Source organism: Rattus norvegicus, chromosome 18 (assembly GCF_021556685.1).
Source record: "Rattus norvegicus strain SHRSP/BbbUtx chromosome 18, alternate assembly SHRSP_T2T, whole genome shotgun sequence".
Taxonomy (NCBI): Eukaryota; Metazoa; Chordata; class Mammalia; order Rodentia; family Muridae; genus Rattus; species Rattus norvegicus.
The window spans coordinates 15,609,123-15,631,771 of NC_141551.1; the positions used below are offsets into that span (position 1 = coordinate 15,609,123).

General features: G+C 45.8%; 1 protein-coding gene across 4 annotated transcripts in view; it reads right to left on the reverse strand.

Moving 5' to 3' along the window:
- The window catches only part of Ino80c (INO80 complex subunit C), a 91,614-nt gene that overhangs the window by 10,556 nt on the left and 58,409 nt on the right, over positions 1–22,649 (reverse strand). For 2 of the 4 annotated variants that reach the window (XM_087592575.1, XM_087592576.1), the window contains one exon: positions 9,290–9,447. In XM_087592575.1, coding sequence (XP_087448701.1) covers positions 9,290–9,331 — 42 coding nt within the window. In that variant the 5' untranslated portion in view covers positions 9,332–9,447. 4 annotated transcript variants of the gene reach the window in all.

A 22,649-nucleotide genomic window follows, 5' to 3' on the forward strand; every position in this document is an offset into this window, starting at 1 on the left:
TCTGATATATAAGCTATCTAGGGAGGTCCTGTCTCAAACAGATCAACCCCCAGAGAAAGCAAACCACAGTAATCGTCATGTTTCCATTTCTGTTGAGTATGTACGTAGGAGTAAAGTGACTGGATTCCTGAGAAAGTGCATATTTAATTTTATATGATGTGTGTGTGTGTGTGTGTGTGTGTGTGTGTGTGTGTGTGTGTGTGTTTATGTGCACCCTCTCCATGGGATCTGTGACAGGAACAGAAAACGGAGGACAGGGCTATTCATTGTCACAATAGTTCTTAGAAAGTCTCTCCCCAAACAACTTCCCAGACTCCTCTCCAGGGTCTGCCCGGGCCTGGACTCCTCTGCTGTGCTCTGTTCGCACCACTCCTCAGTGTACACAGCTCTCTGTCATCCTCAGTCACTCCAGTCTTCCCAGTATTATGCAGAACCTTAAGTCTTAAGAAATTCTCACTGAAATCTAGCTTGCATTTCTTTTTCTGTATTTGTGGACGTATGCCTGTTGCACATGTATTACTGAATTACTACCTCTACTCAGTGTGCCGTCTCACTGACCCTGAAATCTCTGTTTTAAGAGGCTGTGATCCAGGGCAAAAGAAGAAAAGAAGCTGCTAATTAAAAAGCAACTAGAGGCTCTCAGGAGACCGGCCAGTGCTAGGAGGAAAGAGGTCATTTGGTACAAACAGGATGAACTGCCAGGAAAGCAAAGGGATGCTAAAAGGAAAGAAACCAGGCCTCCAACTGTGTGTGGCAAGAGTACTGTGGACAGTGTGTGGCCAACTCTGCGCTCCATCCTCCAGGACAATGCAAGGTGTGGGCAGGAGGACAGTCCCCAGAGGATCCTGTGAGGAGCAGGCACTGTACCAAGTCAGTGTGGACCTGGCAGTCACAATGTTCTAGCAAGGAGAGGCCAGGCCACCAAAGCAAGTGCTTCTGCTGACAGTAATGGGGGTTTTAAGAGTGATCAGAAGGTTGCTGCTCCAGCAGCAGCCTACGTGAGAGTGGAGAAGGGAATGCAGGTTTGAGAATTGGCCGATGGTGGGGCACTTGTTGTATCACAGAGAAGCTACTGCTTCTCTAACAGTGGAGGCTTCTATGCCATCTCTAGTCAGACAAACCCCAGAGAGGTCATACAGGTTTCAGCTCGCCTTTCCTCCTCAACTCCTCTCCCATGCTACTCCACCCTTGTTCCTTTCATTCACAGTCTCTGTGAGACTCTGGTGTCAGTGGTGAGTCAGGATAACAGGGAGGCCTTTAGTCAGAGGAAAAAGTCATGTCTGTGATACTTTGCTGCAGTAAAATAGGATATAAGATGATCTACTCTTTCCACACGTGAAAGGACCATCAACACTGAGCGACTTCATGAGGTGGAAATCTCCAGCCCCGGGGACATGAAAGGCCCCATGGAGAAATGAGGAAGTATTGCCTAGAGCTAAGGGCTATGCCCTCTTCACATTACTGAAGGAGATGGTATAAGTTCCAGGGTAGAGAAACAGGCTTTGCTCTAACACACTGGAGGCAGCGAGGCCCAGGGGCCCCACCCACTTCTGTTGAAAGGTGGAATCCAAACGAATGGTTTCTGCCAACAGCAGCCCTCTTGACTGGGACTAAGACTTCAGGACAACCTTGCCTTCAGAGGACGGTGGTTTTTATTATCCTTAGGACTCAAACACAGTAACTTCTAATAGTAACCTAGACTAAGAAGCCCAGCCTGGGCTACACAGTGAATTTACAGTCAGCCTGGGCTATAAAGGAAGACTCTTCTCAAAAAATGTGGGGGTGGGGTGGAGGGGGAAGAAGTTAACTCAGACTAGGTGTGGCACCGCATACTTTTAATACCAGGAATTCGGAGGCTGAGGCAGGAAGGGCTATACTGTGATTTCCAGGCCAACAATGTCTACATAGTAAGGAAGCCCTATTTCAAACAAACAAAACAAAATATGGTCCACAAAGAACAGGACATAGTAAAACATGTCTTTAATCTCAGCACTTCGAGGCAGGGGCAGGTGGATCTCTGGGAGTTCGAGGCTAGCCTGGTCTACATACCATCAGTTCCAGGTCCAGCACGGACATTGTTGAGAGTTTGTATCAAAAAACAAAAGTAAAAACAAACGAAAATACCTAAAAGAAAAAGAAAACCCCAAAAACTCATCTTAAGGCAGTGACTATAGTACTAGGTCTGGGCACAAGTGAATATTAGATCACATTAAGGACAGACGACAGGGGAAGACACAGAATGCAGCTCATAAAGACTCCAATCAAAAGTATACAATGGGGGTTGGGAATTTAGCTCAGTGGTAGAGCGCTTGCCTAGCAAGCATCAAGGCCCTGGGTTCGAGCCTCAGCTCTGGAAACATAACGAAGTCCTGTTTCAAACCAAACAACCCAGGCGCACACCTTTAATCCCCGCACTTGGGAGGCAGAGGCCATCTCTGAGTTTGAGGCCAGGCTGGTCTACAGAGTGAGTTCCAGGACAGCCAGGACTACAAAGAGACCCTATTTCAAACGGATAGGTTATGTCTCTGCCGCCGGTGCAATGAGCCAGTTTAAACCAGATTATATTATATTAAAGGCTGCTCTCCGGTGAGCAAATTCACTGGCTCCAAGGATTGAGGCCAGGGGAGCCTCCATGGAGAAAGGGTGGGTGTAGAGGAAGAAGAGAGAAAGAGAGAAGGGGCGTGTGCGTGATGAGAAGAAGAAAGAATGTGACTAAAATGTCTGGATTATATAGGGAAGAGCCTCTGGGAGAAGGGCAGCCCAGCCCCTTGTGCTGTAAAGTTCAGGGTAGGGGGCAAGGTATGCCAGGCAGAAACAGAGGGATGCTGGGAGAACCTGGAGGCCAGGTCTGCTTTGTTATGTAAAATATGCACCTCAGTCCCCTGCCCCCCAGTCTGAAACCAAACATAAACGACCCCCCCCTAAAAAAAAAAGGTGTACATATAGAAGAAACTGGGCATGGTAGTTCATGCCATTAATCCAGTTCTAGGAGGGCTAAACCAAGATTATTCAAGATCAGCCTGCCTTACATTTTTCTTGTGGCAAACGAACAAGAACCACTGTTCTATAAGATGCAGACAATTACATTAGTGTTTGTTAAAATCTAATTGAGGTAAGAGATGTTGGAAGAGTGGTTACCTCTGGCAGGGAGGACAGAGCAGAGTGACAGAATTGCAAGGCTGAGGCATGGGGACAAGATCAACAGGAATTTTCTGGACCTCTCTTATCTGGAGACTAGCCTCGGTTTGTGTGTTCCATTGCATGCAAGTATAGTAACTTAATATGCTAAAAGGAATACCAATTACCAACAGAGTCCCTGGGCAAATGCACCACACAAACTGAGGGCCATAACCACCTTCTAAATCCAAGAACATAACCAAGCCACTGCTGGTCTCTGACAGCACTTTTGTCATTGACCTCAACCTCTTAATTTGTCTGCTTGTTTGTTTATCGAGACAAGGTTTCTCTTTGTAGCCTTGGTGTTCTGGAGCTGGTTCTGTAGATCAGACTGGCCTTGAACTTGCACAGAGTTACCTTGCAAGTACTGGGATTAAGGGCGTACGTACATCATCAGTCTTTTAACATCCATATTTAGCACATGTAAGGGGAACGAAGGAACCCACTGGTATCAGCCATCTTTGTACCGCTCCATGCTGTACACTGGGAAGACCCCTCAGACTCCCACAGGGTGTCTGCGAGATGCGCTGTGGGTGACCCGCGAACTTCTCATGCAGAAAGATACAGAAAACAAGTTCTGACGGAACTAGGCGTTCCTGCTAAACCGATTACAACCTCCTACATTACTATATGACGCGGATGGCCTTTTGATCAAAACCACAGGTCCAACCTATGACTCGAATATACCAACTTCCAGCAAAAATTAGGATGTGCCTTGGAGACTACAGAAACCTCCCCCGAACCCCCGTCAATACTGGCAGTGCGCACGCGCCTCAGCTTCCGCCCTCCCTGCGCAAGCGTTCTCGGCGCCTCTCGGGCCTGCGCATGCGTTCTTGTTCCCAGCCGGTGCGGACACTACCTGAGTAAAGCCGGAGGCCGACAGTTTTTTCTTCTTACTAGCACCATATCCCCCTCCGCTGCTGTTGTGAGAAGGGCTAGCCGGCCTCTTCTTGCTGTTCCTAGCTACGGTGGGAGTAGAGGTAGCAGCCACGATTGGAATTTGAGCCGCCATTCTGCCCGCAGTCGGCCTGCGGCTCCCCGCCCCCACCCCTCCCAAGGCGAGCCCTAAAACTTCCGGCTAGATGTTACTTCCGTGTTGATGCCAGGAAACTCCGCGAGCCTCTCGAAGCTTAACAGAGTCCTCCCCTGCGGCTCTTAGGAGGCGGGGCTCGGAAGTGTTCCTTCCGGGTCAGAAGGCGTCGGGCTGGTGACTGCTGCTGGCACTGTGAACCTTGGCCTGGGGCACGTGCCTGGAGGGTTCCAATGAGCATCCGGTGTTTTAGTAACATTCTTTTTCTTGGTTTTTAGACAAGATCTCTGGATGACCTGCAGCTTGCTATGTAGACCAAGCTGACCTCAAACTCATGTAGCCAAGTTATCTTTGAATTCTAAAGCTCTACCTTCCAAATGACAGGATTACAGTGACATGCAAGTCATGGATGCATTATGATCATGTTTGGGTGCAGTAAACAAAAAAAAAGGATTGAATCCTTACAACTTAGTAGTTAAAGCAGCTATATGACTATAACAGGCTAGAGACTGATGCAGAAGCAAAGAACAGTGAAGGAAAAAAAAGGACTGAGTAATACTGTTACTGACACCCCTTCTTGTGTGGAATTTCCCATTCCAGATGGCCTCCCCTATCCTCACCCTGTCGATTTTATTCCTTGTCACAAGGACTCATGCCTCCCAAGCGCCAATCACTCAAGCAAACCTCTTACTCCAGCCACCCCTTCATCTTTTCTGTTCTTACCCCAGGGACAGTCTCCCATGCAATCCCTGTGACAGTCTCCAAATGGGAGTCTGAGTTGCCGCCATTTCAGAATCCTTGGCTCTCACACTGGCTGCTAGCATGAGCTTTTACATCTAATTGTAGCACTTAACTTTCTGAGGTACAGGCCTCTTTATCCTCTAGATAAAAACCATATAACTTTACTTTAGCACATTAAGTCCTTAATAACTCTGGCTCACCCCTCTTTTGTTCAGTTCTCAACAGCAACCAACAACAAATCTTTGTGCCCTGCCAAAGACGAATTCTATTTCCTAGGGAATTCTGGTCTCTGAACTTGTGTTTTTGTTTCCTTGTTTCCTATGAATGCCTAGCTCCTGGCCTGGTGACATCCATTTTGCCTCAGTTCAAATTCTAGCTCTAATAAGCAGTACTGTACCCTCCTTCCTTTTGCCCCACCCTCTGAATTTTGTGCAAACGCCTCTGAGGACCTTGGCCCACTTCCGTAATATTTACCAAGTTCAGATATGAAGGAGTCGGACAGTGGATGGACCACCACTTGGCTTCCAGCCGCCACACTCAAATGCAGTCTCACTGATTGCTTTCTTCCTGAAATTCTCCCCCTGGTTTCTGAAATGTCTCCATCCTCTTATCTCCTCCTAAACTCTGGTTGTCTTGTTTTATCAAATGCTTTGTGATGCTACTATATGGTTTTCAAAATTGTGTCGTATAGTCATATCCTCATGAAGATACATTTTTAATGTTTCACAGGAGTCATCGTGAGTAGCCATGATTGAACCGGGATCTTCTTATTCCGTTCTTTTACGTTAAGAAGCCCCTGATATCCGAGGCCCTCTGCCCTTCCAAGTCTTTGTTTCCTCAGTCCTTGCTTTCAATTCGATGCCTGTGTGAGTCATTACTTTCAATTCCAGCTGACCGACTCTGTGTTTTCAGATCATGCTTCCCATCTGAAACCCTTCCATGCTTTCTCCCATCCCTAGAATGAATCTGACAGTCCATAACACTGTCTTAAAGGCCTTCAGAAACCCACCATCTCTGCAGACTGACGTCTCTTCAGGTCTCTACACTCCCTCTCAGTTGCCAGTCCCCAACACCAGCTGTGTTCCCTCCTCCCTCAAGGCCTAGGCACACATTGCTCCTCCTGTTTGGGCATTACTTTTTTTCCCCCAGTTCCTCCCTCCTACAGTTCTAGTAACTTCTACTTACTCTTTCATTTTGGGTTGACATTGGCTCATCTTTAGTTTTCCCCATCCTTCTGATCCAGTTCCATGTTATCACGAGCCAGAACCTGTTTATTGCCTTTTATACTCTAATTCTGGAGGATGGAGATTAGCAGAAGCAAGAAGACTATTAGTTTCTGTTGTTGAGGAGCCCCCAGTCTAGCAGGGAAGAACATATTTGTTGTAGTAAATCTTGTCTTCCCAGTTGGATAAAAGCTGACTGTGTGCAGTTATCAGAGTCATCAAGGATTGAGTAGCAAAGCATCAACAGATGGTGGCCATAAAGACATGAGAATGCTGATGGACATCTACAGAAGTTACAAAGGCTTTTAAGTTGGTCAGAAACCTGCTCTACATCCACCACAGAAGTGCTGGTCACTGCCACTGACAGCACACGGAGAGACCTCTTAGACTTCACTGCATGCATAGCACACATGGTATCAGTGAGCATTAGAATATGGAGCAGGGAACATAGCTGGCCCATACTTAGCTAGTGACTTTCCCCTAAACTCCCAGCCATCCCTGGAAACTCGGAAGGCATATCTCACCTCTGCTGCAGGATGTACCCTTTTGTGGGCTGCCTCTGCAGCTTCCTTACTGGTCCCTGAAGCTCCTGGATCCCCCACCAGTGCCACAGTTCTTTCACTAAAGGCTATTAAAGCCTTCCTGTGGTGCTGGAGACACTAGACTGAGGGTACTAGTTAAGCAGAGTTTTTGATCCCAGTTAAGATGTAAAGATTACCAGTAAATAACATATTCTTAAGCTAGTGCATATTTTGAGACATAGAGTGCCAGGTTTATTGTCTCTCAAAAAAGCTCAGGAAATACAGTGGATATTTAGGATCAGACTGGTTTTGCTGTCTGGAAAACAACCGGTGCATTTCCTCTTGATAGTGTGTGTGAAGTATGCAAATTATCACTCCCATGTAAAAAGTGACTAGTAAAGGACTCCTCAATGATGGGAACAGACCTTGAAACGGCTGAAGTCACGATGCTGAGAAAGCTCTCCCAGCTTCCATGAACCCTTGCTCCTCAGTCTATCAGGATGCATCAACATGTGTGGAGTTCCAACCCCTGCATCCAAACACAGCCTCCTGTTGACCTCCCCTCAGGACTTTGAGGTGATGCATCAAATCTAGGAACGAGGTCCTCAGTGGCCCTGAAAAGGGAATAAACCCATTTGAGCCAAGACTCTGAGGTCCTCATTACCTAGAGTAGGTTCTAGATTGTAAGCCAATAACCCGGGCAGACACTCTTACTTGTTTCTATCTCCTTCCTTAGTGTAGACAGGCAAAGTCAAAAGAGGGCCATCCTGCCCAGTCCACATTGCCCCCCGGAGAACAGGTCTCAGCCTAGAGAAGGCCCCAGATGAACGTGAGCGAGGGGTGCAGAACTCCAGTTTTCCCTACTGCCGAACTGGGAGAGAGAAAGGTGGGTCCAAGAGAAGACACGCAGTTGTTCGAGGTGCTGGGAACTTGATGTGATCAACATCTCCTAGGCTAAATTTCCACAAAAAGCAGGGAGAGGAGGAAACCACGGGATGGGCAAAGTGTCAAAGATGTCAGAAGGCCCGGTGCAAGGCTTGGAGAAGCCATTCTAAGGGATTGTGAGGGGTGGCCTCCTGACATTGTGACTGGGCTCAGCTCACTTCGGGACAGCCTTATAGCCACTGTAGTGTGAACAGCCAGATACTGACTCTTTTCCACAGACACAGCTAGGGCATCCATGCTCATGAAAATTTGATCCCCAAAGACTGTTGCTTTACAAAGCCTGAATACAGGAAGACGGATTTTATAGACTATTCTGCTTACTGAAGTGACTTCTTAGATGTTAAGTAAATACCAACTTAGCATTACATATATGACCCTAAAAGGGCTGACAAACATGCCCTAACAGTGGACTTCTTGTCTTTCATTGTAAGAGTTGGTATCCTGTTAGCAGAGCGGCATTCCCCTGACCCTTAGTATGAGTCTGCCTCTGGGCACTGGTCCTCCCCTCTCTCTTAGCAGAGGCCCTACCCCTCACTTAGCATGAGCTGTTATTTTTTTTTTTTTTTTGGTCTTTTTTTCGGAGCTGGGGACCGAACCCAGGGCCTTGTGCTTCCTAGGCAAGCGCTCTACCACTGAGCTAAATCCCCAGCCCCATGAGCTGTTATTTTTACACATACTCTTTGTACATACCATAGAGAATGAAACCGATGATTACTGTAAGTCTCCCATCTCTGAGGTTCTCTTCTTTTTTTTTTGCTCTCTCCAAACCTCAAACTTGATAATACTCAACTGTGACACGCCTGTCTTCCTATATTATCCGCCTGCGTCATTTCCCGCTGTATCGTTTGCCTAACTGCTGCTACAACGTTCATTTTTGGTTTATGCCTCACACTCGGATTCTGTCATGGTACCAGCACATCGAGAGAGTACGAGAGGAGGTCAGTTTAAAAGCCGTAGGAACAGTTGCTTGTGGAATTAGCAGTGATAAAGACTTGTTTTGTAAACTCAAGGAGGGGGGCTCTCAAAGGCTGAGAAACAAAGGTGCTTTCCAAGACGTCTCTTACTCAACCCTCATCAGACATCCCTGCTCCTCCTCTTCAGTAGTTGGGCCAAGTAGCCCAGCTCCCACAGTGCTCCAGCCCAGGGGCACAAGGAGTAGGGCAAGGGGAGGGTGTGGCTAAGGACAGGGAGTCCATCTGGTTGAAGGAACAATGGGAAACGGTTGGCAGCAGTCCTCTTCCTGGATACAGCCCTAGACAGAATCCAGATTTGGTGGAACAAAGACAGCCCTGTTCTCTGCCTTGCCCAGGGAGCCTGCTGCTGTCTGAAAGAACCAGAGACAGAATGTGCTCCTGTTTGTTTGTTTGTTTGTTTGTTTGTTTTTAATCTCTCATCCTATAAAGACTGAAACTGCATAGGATGACCCACGTCCTGACTCCATCTTTCTTCCATAAATCTCACTAGGATCCCTTGGTTGCTGTGTAGCTCACCGAGTCCAGCTGACCACACCAGCTGACCACACCAACCCACTAGGGCTCTGGCAGGCTGAGCTCCACCCCAGCCTGGATCCACCGTTGCCTTAGCTCTTTCGATCCCAGTTCCTGGATTTGTGTGACTAATGACAATCCCCAACCCTACCCCGTGGGACTCACTTGCAAATTGATGTTTGCGCCCTCCCACTGCTCACGCTCCATCTCTGAACCCGTCTTCTGAGGGGGAAGGCGCGTGGTGGGTGTGAGCTGTCATAGCTTTCGGACTCTGTTCCGACGAGAGCAGATGCACAGAGCCTTCGCCTTCATGCTGCACGGTCCTAGGAACAGACGCAGTCTGGGTGCTTGCCTTCTGGTTTCCCACTTCTACCTTCGAAGACTGGCTGTAGACTGTTCTCTCAGCATGCACATATTAACATGTGTTTTAACACCATGTCTACATGTGTTTGTACGTGTGTAGGTATACGCTCCTGTTGGATTGTACAAAGACTCACTTTCTAATGTACCAGAGGCATGGGACATCTCTGTATGTTTATATCATGTATGTATGTATGTACATATGTTATATTCTATATGTACATTACATACCCATAAATAATGTACATCTCTCTCTCTCTCTCTCTCTCTCTCTGTATGTGTGTGTGTGTGTGTGTGTGTGTGTGTGTGTGTGTGGTAAATAGTTATCCCCTTGTAACGGGAGGGCCCATATGCCATAGAGTGAAGCGTACAGTCATTCTGGAGCCCTCATGTCTACAGCGCTTTCCTCTGTAAGTATTGGCTCATTTTTCTGCTTTCCATGGAAGAAAGCCTCCTGTATTATGAATTAGTCCCGGGACCAGCTCTAAGTGGACACCGAACAGCAGACTGCATGTGTGTCACTTAGGTCCTGCCTCCAGTGAAGGGACTGGAGTGGTACGGGGAACCGGCCAGCTGAACGCTTAGGAAAGGTGAGTGGGAAATGAGAGGAAACAGAGAAATTCTTGGTAGAATGGTACGATTTTGCTCCAGGCAGTAAAGTGGAGCTGGCAACCCAGCAGAGTCTAAATGGAGCCAATGACAGAGGTGTATTATTACAGCCTCGATGGGTGAGGCATCTCATTGTCTTCATCTGTGTCCCCTTGCTGTGAAGAGACACCATGCCCATGGCAACTCACATAGAAAAGCATTAAACCGGGGCTGGCCTATAGTTTCAGAAGTTTAGTCTATTGTGGGGAGCATGGTGGCATGCAGGTTGACATGGTGCTGGAGAAATAGCTGAGAGGTCTACATCCAGATCCTCTGAGTTTGGAATGGGCTTTTTGAAACTTCAAAGCCCACCCCCTAATGACACCCTTCCTCAAACAAGGCCACACTTCCTAATCTTTTCAAATACTGTCACTCTCTCTTGACCAAGTATTCAAATCCCTGAGCCTATGGGGACCATTTTTATTTGAACCAATACACTCACTAACTCGGTGACAAATACCAGTTTCTTCATGCTCAGGCAGCTACCGTTGTACGGCCTCTGAAGCCAACCCATGAGTCTTTCCTTAAGTATCCTGGTTAGATTTGTGTGTGTGTGTGTGTGTGTGTGTGTGTGTGTGTGTGTGTGTCTGTGTGTGTGCGTGTGTGTCTACTTGACACTAGTGAGAGTCGTCTGGGAAGAGGAACCTGAACTGAGAAAATGCACCCTTCAGATTGCCTGTAGGTAATCATCTTGGGGTATGGAAGTCTTTGGCAATTGGATTTACAACAGGAATAAAGCTTCCTTTTAAGGTGCTGACAATGTTATACTTTTTAAAAGGTGCTTTTAAGAACTAAAACATTCTCTTTATGAGTGTGCGTAGAAATCTTCAGGATAAGCTGAGTGCTGCAGTCCCCCTTTGGAGTTTCAATGTTGTTCAAATCCTTGCCTGAATGTGTGATAGACAGCATTCATGATTAATGGTTGCTCTGAGAGGGCCTAGCTCACTGTGGGTGGTGCTATCCCTGAGCTGGTGGTCCTGGGTTCTAGAGAAAAGGTTGCTGAGCAAGCCATGAGGAGAAAGCTAGTAAGCAGCATCCCTCCATGGCCTCGGCTTCAGTCCCTGCTTCCACAGTCTTGCCTTACTTTTGTTCCTGCCCTGACTTCCCCCGGTGATGGACAGTTATCTGGAATTAGAAGATGAAATAAAATCTTTCCTCCCCAAGTTGCTTTTGGTCACAGTCTTCATCACAGCAATAGAACCTAACTAAGAGACAGGAAATGCTGAAGAGGCAAAGGCAGGAGGGTCAGAAGTTCAAAGCCAGGCTGAGCTACACCTAGGGCTGAGGAGATGACTCTGTGGATAAGGTCACTTGCACAAGCATGCACATCCCAGCTCTAATCCCCAGTACCCATGTGAAAACCCTGACCTTGGTGCTGTAGGAGGTAAAGACAGGATGATCCCTGGGGCTTGTTGTCAGCCAGCTTAGCCAAAGTGAGAGACCCTGACTCAAAGGAATAAGGTGGAAAGGTATAGATCAGGATACTCACATCCTCCTCTGGTCTCTGCACGGTTGTGCACAAAACACACACATGCACACAAAGCTTAAGCAAGCATGTTGGGCTGGTTGGGACCTTGCCACAGGGAGACTCAGAAAATGTGAACCTGGCATTCCTCAGCCTTTGTGGAAGGAAAGGGTTCATGGATCAGCCTGTTAGACTGTGTGGTTGCTGTTAATAACAAAAGCCAAAGTGTTGACTGCTTGTCATTCTTTCTTGGTTTTCTAAACAAATCGCAACTGAACTTAGTTAAAACAGTGTTATTCATCTAATTTATTTCATCCCCCATTGTTTCCTATAGCTAAAGCTCCCAGGATCCATTCCTTAGACCCAGCCCATCCCCAAAAGACACGACTGTCATGTGTACAAAGGTAGATTTTCCAAAGCCAGGGTGGTCAGAGGGAGCCGTTCTCATGCCCCTCCTCCTAAGCAGCCATCTTCTCTGGGCTCTGTTCCCAGACCAGGAACCTAATGCTCTAATTACTCCATCAGGGGCTTATGTCTCCTCCCTCTCTCCCTCAAGCAAGCAGGCCGACCGGGTGCTCATTCCAACAGCAGAGGAAATTTAGTCTTCCCATCTTTCTCCCCAGAAGCACAGCTGCACGCTAACTAGGACACACCACAAACACAGCCAGTGTCGTCTCCTTAGCTCCCGCCCCCTCCCAATTTGTGATCCTCCTGCGACTGGCTAGACCATCTGGCTTTTGCATGGCTGGGTTTTCCTCATGGGTGGCAGCTGTGGGCAGACTGTTTAACAGCTACATGCCTCCCTCTTCCCCCTCCTCCCCTCTTCTCTCACAGTGCTTTCTCTACAAAGCGTGCCTCATTCTCTCAAAGGCCATTCACCTGTCTCCTTTACCCCTGCTACAGGGCAAGCAATCATTCAGCGCAAGTGAGAACAGGGAGCTGTGCAAAGAACTGACTGACCTGAGGAGGGTCTCTGGAGCCTCTGTCACTTCCTGGAGAGCTACTGTGGCCACTGCCTTAACCTTGGATCCCCTTTAAATATATATCTTTCTCAGAGAAGTTGTGTTACGTCCTCAAATCCTGGGGTACTCTTGTGAATCAGTTTGTCAGATCACTGTGCCCTGAACCAGGAGTCTTTGGGGATAGGAAGAACATTAATAGGTCAGCAGAGGCACTGTGTGAATTATTTCTCCTGTTGCTGTGACGAAACATCGGACAAAAACAACTTAGGAAGGGAAGGGTTTATTTTGGTTCACATTTCCAAGGTACATTTACTGTTCATCAAGGCAAGGATAGTATGGCTGCAGGTAGCTGAGGCAGCTGGTCAGGTGTGTGAGGCAGCTGGTCAGACTGCACCTGCAGTCAGGTAGCAGGTGTGTGAGGCAGCTGGTCAGACTGCACCTGCAGTCAGGTAGCAGGTGTGTGAGGCAGCTGGTCAGACTGCACTTGCAGTCAGGTAGCAAAGAGCAGAATGCTAGTGCTCAGCTTTCTTTTTCCTTCTTGTTCAGCCTAGGATCCCCTACTCATGAAATGGTGCTGCTCACATCTAGGGTGGGTCAATTAACCTAATCTAGAAATCCCACACAGATATGTGCACAGGCATGTCTCCACGGTGACTCTAGACCCTGTCAAGTTGACACAATTAACTATCACAGAAGAGGACTTGCTAATATCCAGCTTCTCTCCCTGTAACCCACTCCATCTCCATCTTCAAGCCCCTTTGCCCTACCAGAAGAGGGACAGCCCAAGCTGGTGTCCCACCCAGCAGGTTCTGTGGCTAAGTCCCATTACCACCTAGAGGGTACTGGAGCACACCTCTGGGGAGGCACCAGCGTTTTCAGATGTCTGGTCTAGTGTGAGCTCACAAAGGGTTTTTTTTAGCAGTGAAGGTTGGATTTCATTAAACATTTGCATCTAATAAAGACATCACACGGTTGGACTTTTGTATATCATTATTGTGACACATTAGTGACTGGAGAGATGGCTCAGTGGTAAAAAGCACATACTGCTCTTACAGAGGACCTGAGCTCAGTTCCATATCAGGTGGCTACAACAGTCTGTACTCCAGCTACTCTGGCCCTCTTCTGGCTTCTACAGGCACCTGTGCTCACAAGCTCATACCCACACACAGACCCACATGCACACATGGAAGTTTTGTCTTGTGTTTTTTGGTTTGTCTTATTTTTTGAGATAGGGTCTCCCTCTGTAGCTCACTATGTAGACCAGGCTGGCCTTAAACTCACAGAGCAACACCTGCCTCTGCCTCCTGAGATCCAGGATTAAAGGTGTGTGCCAACAAACCCAGTTCACATTAAAAAAAAAAAGTAAATGTCTTTTTTTCCCCTGAAGTTAAACTAACCTTGAATTCCTGTGTTCATTTTTTTCTTACACTTTCAATATTGGGTTTGATTTGCTACAAGTCTAAGTTGTTTTGTTTGTCTTTTGTTTTTTTGTTTTTGCATCTATGTCCATGAAAAATATTGATGTGCAATGTCTTGTCTTGTCATGGCCCTTGTGGCTTTGGATTAGGGAAACACTAACCTTACAAACTGAATTCATGAGTTAGTCCTTTCTCTTCGGCTTTCTGGGAAGCCGTGCATGCTATTTTTTTCCAAGTGTGTCTGGCTGTGTTCACTAGTGAAGCTAATCGTGACTATGTGGACACTGCTATTTAAAATAGTCGATAAGAGTAATCCAGCAAACGTCAATGACCCCAGTTGCCATTGCTAATATAGACATCATAGCCAACAGAAGATACTGTCATCGATTTTAATTGGTCCCCATCACCTCCTGGGAAGACTAAAGCTGGCATCTGAATGAAATTCTAGTTGCAACTTGTGGGGTGGTTCACAAAGAGCTCCTGTCACAGTTGACCTAAATATTTCAGAAAGCAACACCTCAGACATGAGTTCTATTTAAATTGCCTGAAGGTTTTTTTTTTTTTTTTTTTTTTTTTTTTTTTTTTTTTTTTGCCAGCTGATGTCCCCGCCATGGCTGAGTCCACCCCTTTCTCTGTACAAATACCCTCTACCCTCTAGATACCGCTCTCCCTCTGGGGCATGCTTCAAATTCTCTGCCTCCTCCCAGACCCAGCTGGTGCCTTCTCAACTTCCCTGAGGACCTGCCAGCACCACACAGATCTTTCTCTAAATTCCCAACGCCCCGACAGCCAAAACTACACAGGGCTTTGTTGCCTCTCTCTTGTGCTTTTACTGATAGCATCTGCATATTTTCCTAACTAGGTTGTAAACCATTCACCTTATACTTAGAGCACCTGATGGGACTTAGATTTTTTTTTTTATAGCTGATCATTAAAGCCTCCTGTATGAGAGATCTAATTTCACAAATTTGATCATGTCAAAATTGCTCCAGTAGAGAGCAAATACTAGGATGAAGGTTTTCCGAACACAATGTTCTCATACGTGTTTCTTTATTTCGCTTTGTTTCATTTTTTTGTTATATTGAGACGAGTTCTCTCTACATAACCCTGGCTGTCCTAGAACTCACTTCTAAGCCAGCTTGGTCTCAGGCTCAGATCCACTCCCCTCGGCCTCTGAATGCTGAGATTGAAAGTAAGAACCACCACTGCCCGGCCTATTGCATATGTTGTATATCAACTCCGGGCTCTGTTCAATATAATTTCACTTTTCTACCAGCAAAATAAGCGCCTGAAGAAGATGCGACTGTATGGACTACGGTTCTCTGCTGGTGTGACCAGCTTAAGCAGGCAGGATGAGAGTGCTGTACACGCTGGTACGAAGACAGTTGGCAGAAGCAGTTGGTTCTCTTGCAGCAGTCACTCAGGGCTGCCTGCTTACGTCTCCACACATCGACAAGCCTGAGGGAGCAGGAAGTGGCCACGCTATAAGCTTCCCGGCCCATCCACCACTGACCCACCTCTCCTAGCTAGCTCCTACCCCTTCAAGGTTCAACAACCTTCCAAAACAACTGTGGGCCAAGTGTTCAAAGGCACAAGCCCGAATTGAACGTTTCACATTCAACTCCCTACAATCTCCTAATATATATATATTTTTTACATTCTTTCATAAGGTAGAGAGAACAGGTTTCATTTTTCTGTGTCACTGTCATACTTACTCTGGATGCATATTTGATCCCCACTACTCATCTCTGCCTACCCTACCCACTGTTCTATGCCTGAGGCCTCATATCTACCAGGGTCCACTACACACACACACATACACACACACTCACACACATACTCACACACACACTCACACACACACTCACACACACACTCACATACACACACACCACCTGCAAGTGAATACTGCCTAAACAGAATTAATCATGCTTAAATACCAATCTATTGTTAAAAATATATACACTCTTGCTTGGCATAGTGGTACATGCCTTTAATCCCAGCACTTGGAAGGCAGAGGCAGGTGGGTCTCTGTGAGGACAGCCAGAGAGTGTGTCTCTGTGTGTGTGTGTGTGTGTGTGTGCATGCACACACTTTTTACCACCAAAACCCATTAACTCAGAACTTTATCTCCCTATTTTCTGCTTCTAATTTTTAAAATCCTTGTTCATCCCGAGTATCTTTGCATCTGTGCATAGCCCTGTGCCTACCTCAGCCCGTGCGTGCACTTATTCCCATTTTACAAAAATCTCCGAAGGCCAGCTGTTGGCGCAAGTCTGTCTGGCAAATGCCAAAAGCCCTAGAACCCTGATCCTGAGTATAAGAGGGACTCAGCTCATCCCTTCAGGTCACATGAGAATTGGCTCAAGCTATGATCACATGGCTTTTATGGAATTATATTTTTGCTCCTATTAATAGGTTAAAAAATTTAGAGATAAAATAGCCTTCTGGCTTTAAAAGTGCAATTGTTTATCTTTTAGCTCCTTGGCTTAGCATTCCTCCTGTTTTATGTATCTGAGAGCTCGTGAATTCACTTTTCTGATGTGCTTACTTAAAAGGAGGAAGCACTCATCCTGGACAAATGATCTCCCAGATCTGCCCTTGGGTCTTTCCCTTACCTTCACCCAGGCACTCACACATCATTGACTACATAAACAAAGCTCTCCTGGAGGACAGGACTGGGTATTTATTCTCTCAGCAACCCCCCCCCCCCCAGGTCCTTTGGAGTAATCTACCTTGCTCAGCCAAAGATTTGGAGGGCCTGATCCCTTCCAGGTGGCTGCTCCTTCCTGGTTCCCATAATAGCCCTGTGTGGGTTGTACACTCCTGTGGTGTCTTGACTCCAGGATCCCACCTTTCTAAACTGTTATATCATTAAATTCTCCACAAATTTTCCCAACTCGATCATGCCATTGGATTCCTGCCAAAAGATTCTGAAGTACTGGGATTTTTATTCAGAAGAAATGGCAGTTTGAAATGTCACTTCAAGCAGGGACAACTTGACATAATCTCTCAACAAAGGATCGCAACTAAGTCAGAGGAGAACAAGCTTTGGTTTCACTTGGCAACTGCATCTCAAATAGACCACTTATTTAATGCCAAGTTTCCACAGTGACCCAAATCAAACGTCCTGTCCTGAAACCACTTCGATGGCTCAGTGGGGAAAGGTGCCTGCTACCAAGCCCGTCAATCCGACTCCAATCTCTGGGACCCACGAGATGGAAGGAGAGAACTGACTCCTGTGAGTTGTCCTCGAACTCCAGACATGCCGCATTACACACATGCACCATCCCAAACACATAAATATAGCGTAATAAAAAGGCTATAGATGGTTAAGTCTAAACATCACAAAATTACCATGAAAGGAGTAGATATTTGTGAAACACCCTTTAAATTGCAGTTGAATTTTAGAATCGTGGACGTTTTAAAATTCTTCCATTATCTCCATGAAGGGTTGGGCAGTCACTCTGGTATAAATGGCTCTCAGGTTATTATAGCTGAAGCCAGCTGGGAAGTTTGGAAAAGCCGACGCTCATTCTGTGGACTGAGCCTGGCAAATGGGAATTTCTGAAAAGAAGCTACAAAGGCTGATTAAAACCTTAATGACTGCGTAGACTTGGAGGTGTCACAGGTCCGATAGATAATTACAATTTCCCTTGGCTATTTTTAGCTCCACAAAGAGCCATTCCTGCCTTTCTCCATATTAGACCTAACGTCCAATCAAGATAAAAACGTCTGGAATGTATTAACTCACAAAACCCTATCCCCCACCAATGGGAAGGCTTGGCTAAGAAAGCCATCAGATATCTATAGTTGAGGCCTATAGTTGGCACCCCCCATTTTGCAATAAATTTCTTAGATTTTGTTCACCAATGTAATTTTTTGAATGCCTTGACTTTAACTTCCCTTATTCCATCACCGTGCAAGCGCTATAAACTTGCTATCCTACCCCAAGGACGCTTGCTCAAGCACGTTCATTGCTGCTCTATTTAAAATAGACAGGAACCAGAAACAACCTAGATGTCCCAGAAGACAGGAGAGTGGATATGGAAAATGTGGTGTGTTTGTTTACACAATGGAGTATACAGAGCTATTCAAAACAATGACATCATGAAATTTACAGGCAAATGTGATTCGAACAGTAGTTCTCAACCTGTGGGTCATGTGACCCTGTTGCATGGGGACGTCTAAGACCGTTAGAAAACATATATATTTACACTATGATTCCTAACAGTAGTAAAACCCACTTATGAAGTAGCATGGAAAAGAAATTTATGGTTGGTGTCAGTACAAGATGAGGAACTGTATTAGAGGGTCACAGCATTAGGAAAGCCACTGAATGACAAAAAAGCATCCCGAGTGAGGTAACCCAGAAAGATAAATGTGGGATCTATTAGCCATTAAATGAATAATAACTACACTACAATCTGTAGACCCAGAGAGGCTGGGTATAGAGGAAGGGCCTTGGGGGGTATGTCACATGGTTCTCCTTGGGATGAGGAAGTAGATTTTGTGAGTGGGCTAGGGACAAGGGTGGGGTGGGGATAAGAACAGGAGGATCAGGTGGGAAGGGGGAGAAATTGGGAACAGGACAGGGAGGGAATTCAGGGAAGGACATCCAGAAGAGGGACATTTGAGGACCGTATGGAAACCCAGTACAGTGGAAACTTCCTAAAGTACATGAAGGCAATCCGAAGGAAGTCTCCTAACAGTGAGGACGATAGAGTCCCAACCAGAAATCTCTTGTCACCCAGTGAGGCTTCCAGTACGAGGACTGGGTTACGTTGTCCAATTCTGTTGTTGGCCAAAGGGGTTTTGTGGGAATCCCAAATAGCCCAAGCTGTTCCCAAGACAACAGGCTGCTCTCCACAAAATGTCGACAAGGCCCCATTGCTGAAGAGAACACGCGTACAACTCACTGAGCATGAAGAGGTTGAGTTGGTGCCTACATGGAGCCCCCACCCCTGTGTGCTGGTATCTTTGGAGGTAAAGGTACTCTGCAGGTTACCAAAAGAAGCATAAATACCAACTCCGCCACAAACCCTTTGATCCACAGTGCAGTGCTGCTTGCAAAATATGCTAGATTCATGGTAGCACAAAGCTTGTGGGATTAACCAACCAATGCCTGATACGAATTAACCCCATTCCCAGAGACGGAACCCATACCTGATACTACTTAGATGATCGAGAACCAGAGACCAGACAGCCCACAGACTTATGGGAAAGCTAAAAACTAGTGGTCTAAAAAGAAAAAAAGGAACAATACCATGACTCTTGATAATATTCTAGACTCATAGATCAATCAGTGCCTTGCTCAGCCATCATCAGAAGCTTCCTCCTACGACAGACGGGAACATGTACAGAGAGACCCACAGCCAGACATTACGGGAGTAGGGGGAGAAAGACCTAGGAACACAGAGCTCTAAACAGGATGTCTCCATCAAATCCCTTCCCTCAGAGTCAGTGAGCCCCTTGGAAGAGGAGGTAAAAGAAATGTGGGAGCCAAAGGGGATGGAGGACACCCTCTCAATCAACGAAAGAAAGCCAGTATGAACTCAGAGACTGAAGCAGCCAAGTACAGGAAGGGCCTGCCCAGATATGCACCAAGTCCTCTGTGCAATGAATGTAAGTATTCTGTTTAGTGTTTTTATGGGATCCCTGAGTGTGTGAACAGGAGTTGTCTCTGATTCCTGTACCTTCTCCTGGGCTCTTTCCCTTCTGTTGGTTGACCTTGTCCAGTTTCAGTATGATTTTTTTTTAATTAACTTGAGTATTTCTTATTTACATTTCGAGTGTTATTCCCTTTCCCGGTTTCCCGGTAAACATCCCCCTAATCCCTCCCCCTCCCCTTCTTTATGGGTGTTCCCCTCCCCATCCTCCCCCCATTGCCGCCCTCCCCCCAACAATCTAGTTCACAGGGGGTTCAGTCTTAGCAGGACCCAGGGCTTCTCCTTCCACTGGTGCTCTTACTAGGATATTCATTGCTTCCTATGAGGTCAGAGTCCAGGGTCAGTCCATGTATAGTCTTTAGGTAGTGGCTTAGTCCCTGGAAGCTCTGGTTGCTTGGCATTGTTCACATGGGGTCTCGAGCCCCTTCGAGCTCTTCCAGTTCTTTCTCTGATTCCTTCAATGGGGTCCTATTCTCAGTTCAGTGGTTTGCTGCTGGCATTGGCCTCTGTATTTGCTGTATTCTGGCTGTGTCTCTCAGGAGAGATCTACATCCGGTTCCTGTCAGCCTGCCCTTCTTTGCTTCATCCAGATTGTCTAATTGGAAGGCTGTATATGTATGGGCCACATGTGGGGCAGGCTCTGAATGGGTGTTCCTTCTGTGTCTGTTTTAATCTTTTCCTCTCTATTCCCTGCCAAGGGTATTCTTGTTCCCCTTTTAAAGAAGGAGTGAAGCATTCACATTTTGATCATCTGTCTTGAGTTTCATTTGTTCTAGGCATCTAGGGTAATTCAAGCATTTGGGCTAATAGCCACTTATCAGTGAGTGCATACCATGTGTTTTTCTGTGATTGGGTTAGCTCACTCAGGATGATATTTTCCAGTTCCATCCATTTGCCTATGAATTTCATAAAGTCGTTGTTTTTGATAGCTGAGTAATATTCCATTGTGTAGATGTACCACATTTTCTGTATCCATTCCTCTGTTCAAGGGCATCTGGGTTCTTTCCAGCTTCTGGCTATTATGAATAAGGCCATGAACATAGTGGAGCACGTGTCTTTTTTATATGTTGGGGCATCTTGTGGGTATATGCCCAAGAGAGGTATAGCTGGATCCTCAGGCAGTCCAATTTTCTGAGGAACCTCCAGACTGATTTCGAGAATGGTTGTACCAGTCTGCAATCCCACCAACAATGGAGGAGTGTTCCTCTTTCTCCACATCCTCGCCAGCATTTGCTGTCACCTGAGTTTTTGATCTTAGCCATTCTCACTGGTGTGAGGTGAAATCTCAGGGTTGTTTTGATTTGCATTTCCCTTATGACTAAAGATGATGAACATTTCTTTAGGTGTTTCTCAGCCATTCGGCATTCCTCAGCTGTGAATTCTTTGTTTAGCTCTGAACCTGTCCCGCGCGACCTCGCCAGCAAGAATACGCGGGAACACACGAATCCTTCTGTAGCCAAAATGCTTATTATTTATTAATAATAGAGGGCCGCCGGGCACCTGGGATTTATGTTATTCCAGATGAATTTGCAAATTTTTCTGTCTAACTCTACAAAGAATTGGGTTAGAATTTTCATGGGGATTGCATTGAATCTGTAGATCGCTTTTGGTAAAATGGCCATTTTTACTATATTAATCCTGCCAATCCATGAGCATGGGAGATCTTTCCATCTTCTGAGGTCTTCTTCAATTTCTTTCTTCAGAGTCTTGAAGTTCTTATTGTACAGATATTTTACTTGCTTGGTTAAAGTCACACCGAGGTACTTTATATTATTTGGGTCTATTTTGAAGGGTGTCGTTTCCCTAATTTCTTTCTCGGCTTGTTTCTCTTTTGTGTAGAGGAAGGCTACTGATTTATTTCAGTTAATTTTATACCCAGCCACTTTGCTGAAGTTGTTTATTAGCTTTAGTAGTTCTCTGGTGGAACTTTTGGGATCACTTAAATATACTATCATATCATCTGCAAATAGTGATATTTTGACTTCTTCTTTACCAATCTGTATCCCCTTGACCTCCTTTTGTTGTCTGATTGCTCTGGCTAGAACTTCAAGAACTATATTGAATAAGTAGGGAGAGAGTGGGCAGCCTTGGCTAGTCCCTGATTTTAGTGGGATTGCTTCAAGTTTCTCTCCATTTAGTTTAATGTTAGCAACTGGTTTGCTGTATATGGCTTTTACTATGTTTAGGTATGGGCCTTGAATTCCTATTCTTTCCAGGACTTTTATCATGAAGGAGTGTTGAATTTTGTCAAATGCTTTCTCAGCATCTAATGAAATGATCATGTGGTTTTGTTCTTTCAGTTTGTTTATATAATGGATCATGTTGATGGTTTTCCATATATTAAACCATCCCTGCATGCCTAGGATGAAGCCTACTTGATCATGGTGGATGATTGTTTTGATGTGCTCTTGGATTCGGTTTGCCAGAATTTTATTGAGTATTTTTGCATCGATATTCATAAGGGAAATTGGTCTGAAGTTCTCTTTCTTTGTTGGGTCTTTGTGTGGTTTAGGCATAAGAGTAATTGTGGCTTCATAGAAGGAATTCGGTAGGCTCCATCTATTTCAATTTTGTGGAATAGTTTGGATAATATTGGTATGAGGTCTTCTACGAAGGTCTGATAGAATTCTGCACTAAACCCATCTGGACCTGGGCTCTTTTTGGTTGGGAGACCTTTAATGACTGCTTCTATTTCGTTAGGAGTTATGGGGTTGTTTAAATGGTTTATCTGTTCCTGATTTACCTTCGGTACCTGGTATCTGTCTAGGAAATTGTCCATTTCCTGCAGATTTTCAAGTTTTGTTGAATATAGGCTTTTATAGTAAGATCTGATGATTTTTTGAATTTCCTCTGAATCTGTAGTTATGTCTCCCTTTTCATTTCTGATTTTGTTAATTTGGACACACTCTCTGTGTCCTCTCGTTAGTCTGGCTAAGGGTTTATCTATCTTGTTGATTTTCTCACAGAACCAACTTTTGGTTCTGTTGATTCTTTCTATGGTCC